At 35.4% G+C, this 11,372-nt stretch overlaps 1 protein-coding gene across 1 annotated transcript; it reads right to left on the reverse strand.

Annotated features, from left to right (window-relative positions):
- Positions 1 to 50: 50 nt before the first annotated feature.
- Positions 51 to 10,193, reverse strand: LOC128990289 (5'-deoxynucleotidase HDDC2-like). Its single transcript, XM_054412614.1, has 4 exons — positions 10,000 to 10,193; positions 4,176 to 4,300; positions 3,856 to 4,024; positions 51 to 319 (listed from the first exon to the last, which is right to left on the reverse strand). Exons 1-4 carry the CDS (start codon positions 10,057 to 10,059, stop codon positions 95 to 97), a joined length of 579 nt encoding a protein of 192 aa, XP_054268589.1. The 5' UTR covers positions 10,060 to 10,193; the 3' UTR covers positions 51 to 94.
- Positions 10,194 to 11,372: the final 1,179 nt, after the last annotated feature.

The raw sequence follows: 11,372 nt of genomic DNA on the forward strand, positions 1-11,372 counted from the left end.
TAGAAATTATGAAACTCAGTGAAAGGGTTAAGAAATACTTTTAAAACACCTAAGATTAATTATAACTTTTATTTTGACAAACATATTACTACATCTATTCTTTGTTTGACTGCAAGTAGTTGTTCCTCTGTTTATCAAGTTCATCTGCAAGAGAAGTGACCATGGGATGTTTCAGTTTACCTTTCACACTATCAAAGAACTCTTGAAGATCAACAGGTTTGTTAGCAGACTTCTCGTACTCAAAGGCTTGTAAGACCATGTCAAACCTGTCCAGGTCTTTGACAAACTTGGCCTCTTCTGAAGACTGGGACTCGTACTCCTGTAAATAGTTTGAAAATCAAATACTAATCTTCCATCTACATTCTTTGTTGTAACAAAGGTTTATTCATGCAAATTTAACGAAATACTATGGAAAAAGGTGTACATTTTCACTCCATTAAATAAAAACACTTCAGACTAAAAGTTTTGGTAAAATGGCTAGTTTTTTTTTTTTTTTAGATTCGATGGTGTCAACAGTGATGGCAAAATAAAAGCAACTAATTGTTCTACCCAACTTTTTCACATTCTTATTCAGAGTAAAAAATAAAACTTTTGTCCCTAAGTCTCAAAAATATGTCAACAACTTAAAATTTTGGTTATTTGGTCCTAAATGAGTAAAAAAATTGATTGTCAAGGTATGTCCTAAATTGCATACTTACCCAGACTCAGACATCTTCATTTCATGTTTTTTACAAAGTAATTTGTAAAGCCGTTTTAGTTCATTTTTTTCAAATTCTTCTAGTGTCTTTTATTGTAGTTGGACTTTTTTTCAAATTCTTCTGGTGTGCTTTAATGTAGTTGGACCCTTTTCAGAAAAAATATTCATGATTCCCAACAGAAAGTAACGAAGGGAGATTTTTAAAAAAGTGATCCAATTAAAAGTGATTAAAAAGTGATTCAATTAGCTGAAAACCCTAAAAAGTTATAAAAAAATATAATTAAGTTAAGGACATTGGACATTTATCATTATAAAAACGGAGTCCTTAAGTATTTGAAATCTGAATTGTTTTAATGCTATAAAATTAATGCTGTTTCCTTGACCTGACATAGTTTAGGGGTTTGCCAAATGCTGGCGCTGCACAATTTGTTATTACATTCCAATTGGACATAAAAATATTTTTGATGTAGAAAACTCTAAGCCAACAATTTTATGGTGGCAATAATCAATTATCATAATCCAACAAATTAGGCACACAATGACTTTATGGCTTTGTTCTAGTAATCTATATCTATACTATTATATAAAAATCTAATGGTGTCTGTCTGTATGTGTATTACTAATATGTGCAAAAACTACTGAACCAACTGGGCTTAAATTTTACAAAAATATAGCTACCATACCAAGGACCATTATAGGACTATTCACATTTCGATACTGACTGTAGGATTTGCCTCTTTGGCTTTAAAAGTTCTGAGGTGAACATTTTAAAAGTAAATATTGATTGGTCTCCATGGCTGTGATGAGAACACTAACAATGTTTGTTTACATTTGCTTTGACATTTAAATATAAACAAGAAGAACTGCTAAACTGCATATATCACAATTTCAAACAGCTGATACAAAGAAATTAAATATAAATATAATATTTTCCAGAAGTATGAGGTAGGTTTATTTTAATCTAACCTTTCATCATGGATTATTTATCCTCAAACTATGTCAATGATTATAGAAAAAAAAGATTTTATAACCGTTGCTGTATCAAATCCGGCTCTGCTTTGGATTTTTTAAAACGTCTTAAGTTAATAATCTTAAGTGAAAATAATGTTATTCATATGTTTTCATGGAAACGGTATAAAAATTACAATGTATAAATGTTTTGTATGAATTTGGAGGCAACTTTAAATAAATTCTATCTGCTTCACATGTGTTAGATTAACTTAACATAACTTGCACATCACATTGTTTTTATATGTATATTTAGGTAAATTAAGTTATTGTGTTTTGCTAAACCTATGCTTAGATTAAACTAAAGAATATCATCAATAACTTAATTGTCGTTGATTTTTGTTTTCTAAAATCTGTTGTATATGTGTAACTATATTCAATTATCAAATGGTAATACAAAATACTCTTATTTTATTTTAACATAGCTTTCAGTTCACATTTGGGGTACTTTATTTGATACATTTTTGTGTTTTGCCACACCAATGATTAAATTAAACCAAGGAAAATATCATAAAACTAAGCAGTACACAGTGTTCTTTTGTTTCTAAAATCAATGAAATATCTGTTACTATGTTTTCTTAATGGTAAGTATGAAAATGTAAAGGCAATGGACGATGGAACTGATTAAAAGAACTGGTTTGTATATTAACTTGTTTGTTGATATTTTTGTATAGTAGAATTAGAGATGCAATGAAACATACTGTATTTTCTATTACATTTTTTAGTCCTTGATGCTTTGATAATCATATTAGTTTTGTCTGCTGTCTTTAATGCTAAATTATTTGTTTGAAATTTTTTATAGTACAAGATAAAGTTTGTTTAATATTTCAAAAGACTGTATTGATAAGGCACAGCAATATTTCTAAAGTTTATAACAGCTGACTTAGTTTTGCTAATGATTTATTGTGAGTGAAAAAACTGAAGATGAAAGGATTTGTGATTTAATATAAAGAAGAGTTTAATATAAAGATATTTAAATTTAATAATTAGTATTTTTGCAACTTCAAAATTGAAATTTAAAATGTCAATAATAAATTAAAAGATGAGTAATTAAGGGAGATGAAGGTAAATCTGGTAAATCATGTATGTCAAAGTTTTACTCGAAGATTTGGTCAGTTTTTCTCATACCAGCCTACACAAGATTTAAAATTAATCAAAACCAAAATTGTGGTATCCACTACTTACCAGATTTGAAAGTCATAACTTTAAACGTTTCTGTTAATGCCATAAAAGATGAATTTTGCTTCTAAAAAGCGTTGGCGGATGTGTAACTATTAAATGCAAGAGATACAGATTAAAATGTTTCTATTTTTTGTGTCCTCTTCCCGTTGCAAAGCACGGGTACAACAGCTAGTTACCTATATATATATATATATATACACATATATATTATCTATGTTTAATAGACAATTTTAACTAAGAAAAATACCCCCGCCGCAGCAAACCTGCAGACTAAGCGAATTTCCATTAGACTGATTGGATTTACACTGAAATGTCTACTTAAAAATATTACGTTTATTCCCCATTTAAATAGAATTAGTTTAACAAGTACTTAGGTTTGCTGCATCAGGGAGGGTAAAACTGTTTTTTTATTTTGTAAAATGTTAATAGTTAGTAAGAAATAAAAACATTTTCCAAATTTGATCAAAATATGTTCATAAACAAGCAAACTACAACAGTTTACTTATTCTCCATAAGAATAACATGGGAATTTTACCAGGACGTGATTGAGCGATGCGAACGAGATCATCTTGAAAATTAAACGTAACGGTACTTTCTTTCCATCGGTCTGTCTTAGGGGAAACCTATAACTTAGGCGATACGAAGTTCGCCGGGTCAGCTAGTATATATATATAAATATATATATATATATGAATTTGAACGGATGGTGTTTTTGGCCTCTAGGGACCTCAAAACTAAAAAAAAATCGGTCCCGCGCCCAGGTCTTACCACGAGTACTACGGTAATAGCTTATTCCTTAGATATGGGAAATTCGCTAATAGCATTTCTAGAACTCATATAGGCTAACCAGATTAAATCCAATCTAAAAGCAGCCACTTTTCAAATGTTGATAACCATTTGAGGCTGGATTCCTTGTAAATCTGCCCTGGTTATAATTTGGAGATATTATTTTAGAAACTGTTCCAAACCTCAAAGAGCTGTAGAAGGTAACTGCCAGATGAGCCGACAAGCTTCGATAGTTCTAACATCGCATCCTTTTCTCTACGATGTTTTTCCTCAGCCGACACACCACAAAAAGGAGTGATATCTCCTACGATGCATTCCGCTAAGTCGTGGACCAACGCCAGTTCCATGCATCTGAAATGTAAATGTTTGTTAGAGTTTAGGAAATAAATATACCCATTTTTACAGCGTGGATGCTGTGTAAAATCGAAGAAAATTGTTAGGTAAAGGTAATGAATAGTAAGAGTTTACCAAATCTAAAAGATAATATTATATCATAAGATACCTTGACTTTTTCAGTTGATGAGACTCTTCAACTAAAAATGTCATAATTGCCATTCGATACATATGGCCAGCCACACTTTCTGGTTGATCTATTCCACGTAACACCCATCCTGTTCTTTTGATATGCTGAAAAATATATAGTTCGTAAATTATTTTTTAAAGAAGTTATCATGAATAAATGGTAATCACATAATAATACCATTTAACAAAATTTCTTATAACAACGTGAGGCGTTTGTTGTATTAGCTTACTTGGATTTAAATGAGAACACCATTAGTTGCTGTTGACATGCAGCAGCCGATACATACTGAGTGGCATGGAGGAAGATAACATCGCGGGAGCTCACGGTAGAGTGAGGAAGAACTCGCTGGAAAAGTATCTATCTTAGGTACCTCACTTTTTTTATGCAGTTTTTATGCCAAGAAGATACTTTTTAATCAGGACAACACATTGTAACTGTTCTATTTCTAATACAAGAATATTAAACACACATCTTGTTTCAACAAACTCTATTTCCAACTAAACCAATGTTTACCAAAACATGTTTTCAAAAAACATCTGTCAACAAAAGATATTTAAACACATATAAATCATATGACTAAAAGAACATACTTAATACAACATCCCGCCTCAAGATGTCTACATCTTCATGAAGCTCGGTACCGCCTCGGTATCTTGATGGACCTTCCGTAATGGGTAACTGTGCCAGCGTCTGGACGATCACGTGAGTTAGATGGACAATTAAGGGCCGTAGATGAACAGTTTGAAAGAATGCAATCTTCTCCGTAGTATGGTGCAGGAACTAAGAACTTCTGGTTTCGTCGAATGGTTTTCTTGTCAATGTCCACAAGGTAGGAACGTGGTTCGTTCAATTTCCTGACTACTTTACCATGTCTACGTAGATCTGTGATCCATACCATGCTTCCCTCTTCTAATTCACTTAAACCCCTCGTTCCATGTCGTTTATCAAATTGCATCTTATACTTCGACTGGTACTTATTCTCCCTCTCAAAAAATTCTTTATTTTCAACAGGATTTCCAACCAAAGTATATGGAAGATTGTCTCTTATTTTTCTTTCTATTTCTTGAGAAATTCCAGGCCACCACATGGTTTCCAAAGCACGTTTCCTTGTTTTTGTGATTCCCAAGTGCCCACTGTGAAGCCTCTCAAGCATTTCCGCTCGTAGTTCATGAGGTATTATCATCCGAGTTCCTCGAAGCAATAACCCATCAATACAACTTAACTCGCCTTTCACGTTAAAGTATTCTTGAATCTCATTAGGTAAACTTGATTTTCCAGGCCATTTGTCTAAAATGTTTAGCTTGAGTTGTGCACATATTGGATCCCTCATTTGTGAGTGAAGTACTTTTGTCACATTTTCGTCTGTAGTGTTTATTCTAATCATACTGATTTCATGGACGAAGGCTTCCACTTCTTCTGTCAATTCGCCATCTTCATTAGCCGGAATAGGACATCTCGATAGCAGATCTGCTATGGCAAGGTCTTTTCTTGGGGTCCAGGTCATGCGATAATCGTATCTCATCATACGCATTCGGAATCGCTGTAGCCTCGGTGAGAGCTCTTCCAAATTTTGTCTTTTGAAAATTGAGACAAGCGGTTTGTGGTCGCTCTCAATTGTGTACATTTTACCCATCAGGAAACATTTTAAACGGTCACTTGCCCAAGTGCACGCAAGCGCTTCTCTCTCAATGTTACTGTAGTTTTCTTCAACAGGCATTAGAGTCCGAGATATATATGCCACAGGTTTCTTGTTTTCTCCTTCAACTTGTAGTAAAACCGCTCCAAGACCTTTTTTTGAAGCATCACAAGAAAGAATCGAGGGCTTTTCCGGATCGTAAACAGTTAAACATGGCTCTGATGATAAAATCTGTTTCACTGTGACAAAAGCTTTTTCCTGAGTTGGTCCCCAAAAGAAATCTTTTTTAGTCTTTAACAAGCTCGTAATTGGCTCTATAACCTCACTGCAGTTCGGAATAAATTTAGCCAGAAAAGTGATCATGCCCATGAATCTCTGGACTTCATTAGCATTACTTGGGGCTGGTAAGTCCACAACTGCTTGTACCTTGCTTGGATCAGGCTTGATTCCTTCCTTAGACAGCACAAACCCCAAAAATGTCACAGTCTTCTTGCAGAACTCAGACTTCTGCTTATTCAAAGCGATTCCATTAGCTTGCACTCTCTCTAGAACGGCTCTAAGACACTCGTCGTGTTCCTCTTTCGTTCTTCCCCATATCAAACAGTCATCAATGTGCACTAAACAGTTCTTTGCCCCTTCTAAAGCTTTTGACATACGGCGCTGAAACTCTTCATGAGCAGATGTAATTCCAAAAGGTACCTTACAGAATTTATACCTCCCGAAAGGGGTGATAAATGTTGTGTAATCTTGAGACTCCTCTGCAAGGTTCAGTTGCCAGAACCCGGAATTCGCATCGATCTTGCTGAAGTACTTGGCTCCCGCGATCTGGGACAATGAAAGTTCAATCTTTGGAATGGGATAAAACCGACGTTTCACACTGTTGTTGAGTTTGGATAGGTCCACGCAGATCGTAACCCCACCTCTCTTTTTTGCGCAAACTACCATTGGTGCGCACCAATCAGTCGCGTGTTCAACTGGGACAATCACTCCTTTTTCAAGCATATTCTCTAACTGCTCTTTCACCTTGCTTTTTAAAGGTATTGGTACAACCCTGGGGGTAGATATAGCATAAGGAACTGCATTCTCCTTCATTTCTATCTTGTACTCTCCTTTCATATTTCCCAATCCTTGAAATAAATTAGGGTACTTAGTAACCCAGTCAATATCTGATGAATCTACAGAAAAGATCCTCTTCACCAGGTTCAGCTCTTCACAGGAACGTCTGCTAAGAAGTGGAACAGTGATCTCCTCAGAAATATACGCATGATCATAAATTGATACACCCTTATGTTCAAGCTTCAGCCTTAAAGTTCCCAAAATATTGATTCGTTCTTTCTTCTTTGCACTGTACACAGGGGATTTGCACTTTCCTAGAGGCAGAGTCTTAATAAAATCGCCAAGAACTCCTACTGGAATCATGGTTACATCAGCGGCTGTGTCAAGTTTAAATTTTATAAGCCCTAACACTTGGTTTCCACAGCTTGCTTTTACCTCCTGGGCCCAGGCTCTGTCATTGTTTTCTATATTCCCGATGAAAATCTCAGGAACCTGTAGATCTCCACAGTCTGAAACTTGCTGTTCGATTTCTTTAACAACGTTTTTGTTTTTTCTCATCCACTTTTCGCGGTAGGGACAGCATCGAAAAAAATGTCCAATCTCGGAACATTTGTCACATTTGGCTTTCCTAGCAGGACATTCGGCCAGTGATCCGTGCCAATCATAACCACATTTCCTGCACTTCTTTGTATTTTCTGCATCCTCGATGTATTTCTGGTCACAAACTCCTTCTGTCCGATTCGGTCTACCGTTTTGAACTGACGTTTTATTTACCAAAAAAACATTAGTATTGGCAAGTTCACGTTTTTGGCGTTCTAGCTCCTCATGTTGGCGCAAGGTATTAATTGCTTTCTCCAGAGTCAATTGAGATTCCAGCTGGAGTCTATCACTCAGACCCTCATCTTTCATACCAATAATGAGGACGAGAAGCATCATCTCATCATTTAGTTCACCCCATGCACACGTTTTCGCAAGGCCATGCAAATCTGTTATAAATTTTTCAGATGGATCACTCCCTTGCTTGTGTCTCAAAAATTTTGATCTTTCATAAATTATATTCCGTCTTGGCACAAAGTATTCATCAAAAGCCCTAAGAGCCTCGTCATAAGTATTAGGTTTTGGTGAAAACGAATCGAAAATATCTTCACTTCTACTACCCATTACAAACAAAAGTACATCGATTTGCCGAGTGTCGGAAGTGCTATCCAGACCGCAACCCCGTCTGTACCTTTGAAAGCGATTCCTCCAGGAATGCCACTCATTCGGAGTAAAAGAGAACGTTTCTGGAGTTGGTAACGTGATATTGACCATTGGAGTAGGAGTATACATAGCTGCATCATTTTCTCGGTTCGTATGTCCCAATGCAAAACCTCGTGACTCATCTTTAGTCTTTCTAGAGTCCCTTTCTGAAACGTAGTTGAGTTCACTTTGGGCGTCGTCCTCACCGTTATCCTCATCTTCCTCAGCGTTATCCTCATACCTGTGCCTCCGAGTATTTCTTTTTTTTCTGCCCTTACTTGACATTATGCGTGGTTTTAGACTTTCAGTTCGATAAAAATCCACTAAGCTGCCACCATGTTCTATTTCTAATACAAGAATATTAAACACACATCTTGTTTCAACACACTCTATTTCCAACTAAACCAATGTTTACCAAAACATGTTTTCAAAAAACATCAGTCAACAAAAGATATTTAAACACATAAATCATATGACTAAAAGAACATACTTAATACAACAGTAACATTCCCAAATTTCCATCTTGGTAGGTCAGTCGTGTCAAGTAAAAGAAAACATGTCACTCTTTGAAAGCATATCTAATGTTCACAACTATTGCACAAGATAATCCGTCCACTGTAAGACATAATATGTATAAGCCTACTGCCACTCAAAACAGCTTTGAATACCAAAGGGTAAAAATGGACAATTTCTTTCCTATACGCATGAGACCTGGCCTATTTGTTGTTAAAGTCAGACATGTCTTGAACAATATTCTAACCCAGGCCTGCTTACAAAAAAATATTTTATTTAGTATAAAATTGTAGGCACTCTAGTTTTAATTTTATTGTGAAAACAAAACTAAGCTATCTTTCAGATTGTCTTGACAATTGTAACTAACTGATAAGTTAGTTTTAGTACAACACATCATATTATTAACTTACAATCAATATAGATGTTTCATATCTGTTTAAGTTAGGCCTAAGTTAGATTATTGAACAAATCATTATGCTTTTAAGTTATCTTGGATGGTATAATGTAGTCAGATACTAAAGGTCAATTTTGTGTCAAATATTAACTGGTGATACTTTTTAATGCCTTACTTTGAATTGGGGACCATATGAAAGTAGGTATTTGGTATTTTAAACCAAGTATGAATGGAGATGAGTGACGCGATCTTCCCATACAACTAATGGCAACTAAGTTAAGGGACCTACAGTTTATAGTGGAATCCGAACCACATTTTTGCCCTGTAATTAATGAATTGGTCTAACTATCAGGGTAGTAGGCAATTCAGTTTATTTAGTTAGGTATATAGTTTTTCAGTACCGGTAAGGAATTTAGGTGTAATAAGATACTAAGTTAAATTTATTTTTTCTTGTATTGACTTGGCTAATGCAAGTTATTGTCAGTTTGGCCCAATAAATGACTTATTAGTACTGTGAATAGTCGAAATACTCACTAGTGCGGACGTTAATCCACACCAGGGAGTATTGCATCCAGAGTGCATGCCTATAAATAGGCCTATCCACAATTTGTGACCTCCTAGTAGCTGGATTACAGGATGAGCTACCGTCCCAGTCAAATAGGTGAGATGTATATTTGAATAAAGAATGCAAAGTCATAAGTTGGACTTTTATAAGGGAAGCGCCAAAATACAGAAGGCTATAAAGTTAACCTGTGACAATCCTTACACCTATTTTACTGTTATGATGGAATGAATGGCCTATGGATCATCTGAATGGCAATCTAAACTTGTATTTAGTAACTTATTTTTTACATTGGATGAATAACTATTTATTTTACTGTAATTCAGCTATACAGTACAAGATATTGCCGGTAACTATTGATTTTAGTAGCTATAGTAAACATAACCTACAAATTGATACTTGCTTTAAGACGACCCACTAGTGTCAGGAACTGCAACGTATTACCAAGGTTAGAAGAACTCATTTGTGGACTTAATATGTTTAGTTAATTGTCAGGTTTAAAGGCAACTCAAACTTCTCTTGTCTAATGATTCAACAATTTGATGACACTCAAAGTTGACAGTGACAGCCCTAAATAAATAGATGCCCCTAGTCTAACCTAACGAGCGCAGCGCACTAGTGAATAGCAGAAGCAGACGACATTGACGACAACGACTTTAATTTGAAGTTCTTCTCTTCCCGAATTATCATTGGTTTTGTATTTAGCGCACAGCTGGTAAAGAATACAGCTATGAAGCCTTACTGATTTGTGCTATTTGTTGATTAATCATTAGTTTATACATAATCTATAATTTAGTTGCACTATGTATGAGTATCACATAGGTACTTGTATGCATAAAATATCACAGTTCGTATTTAATCAGAGTCCACGATATTTCAAAGACGTACCTAGTAAAAAATATTGGTATGGTTTAAGTTCTTCATCCTAATTCAAGAAGGCACATCAAAGGTTACAGTTAGCTACATTGATACACTATTGTTGCAGACAAATTGCTGCATATTTACATATTATTATGCTACTTCATAATGTAGCAAATATGCCTAATACCTTTTTTGTCCTAAGACGCTAGGCACGAGCCTGGGATTGTTTTTCACATTACTTTAGACCTGACCTGGGGTTGCGGCATTATCACTTAGAGTAAATCCATTGGTGATTTGGCGGGATTTGAACCCGGTACCTCAGGGACTGAAGAGTGAAGAGACCCGCGCTGTAACCACTAGACCAGCTCGCTCCCCGATATGCCTATAACTGAACATCATTAATCAATGTGAGCAAAACACAACTTGAGAAATTATTGTTTTTGGGCAAATGCCTACCATAATTCGATCATTCCATCCCCCACAGCCCCGACTTCAGCTGCAAACGAAACGCTACCTCTTTTATTGGGCATTGGTTGACCCAAAAGTCTAACTATTCCCTCTCTTTTCCTAATGATGGTACCATAGTGCGGCGGACAGAACTATAACATAAAACCCTCTTCAGCCGATCCATAACCCACACTGCGTAACAAACCTATTCCAAGCTTGTTCCAAGCTTAGAACACTAAACTTACAAACTTTAGTTTTAGCTTGGGTAAACCAGCTTACGCTTAAATAAGTCTTGTTTTAAGGTTCGAAGTTTACACTTTTTCAACTTGTTATAAGCTTAGGTTTCCAAGCCTAACCCAAGCTTGGAGCTACAGGCTAAAAACTGACTTGTGTTTTAAAAAACTAAAATAACAAGCTTGGGTAAACCATCTTATAAGCTAGTTTAATAGGCGTGTTTTAAGCCTCGGA

The sequence above is a fragment of the Macrosteles quadrilineatus genome, unplaced genomic scaffold (assembly GCF_028750875.1).
Source record: "Macrosteles quadrilineatus isolate MER2022 unplaced genomic scaffold, UCM_ALF_1.0 Scaffold_3__2_contigs__length_128488019, whole genome shotgun sequence".
NCBI classification, from domain to species: Eukaryota; Metazoa; Arthropoda; class Insecta; order Hemiptera; family Cicadellidae; genus Macrosteles; species Macrosteles quadrilineatus.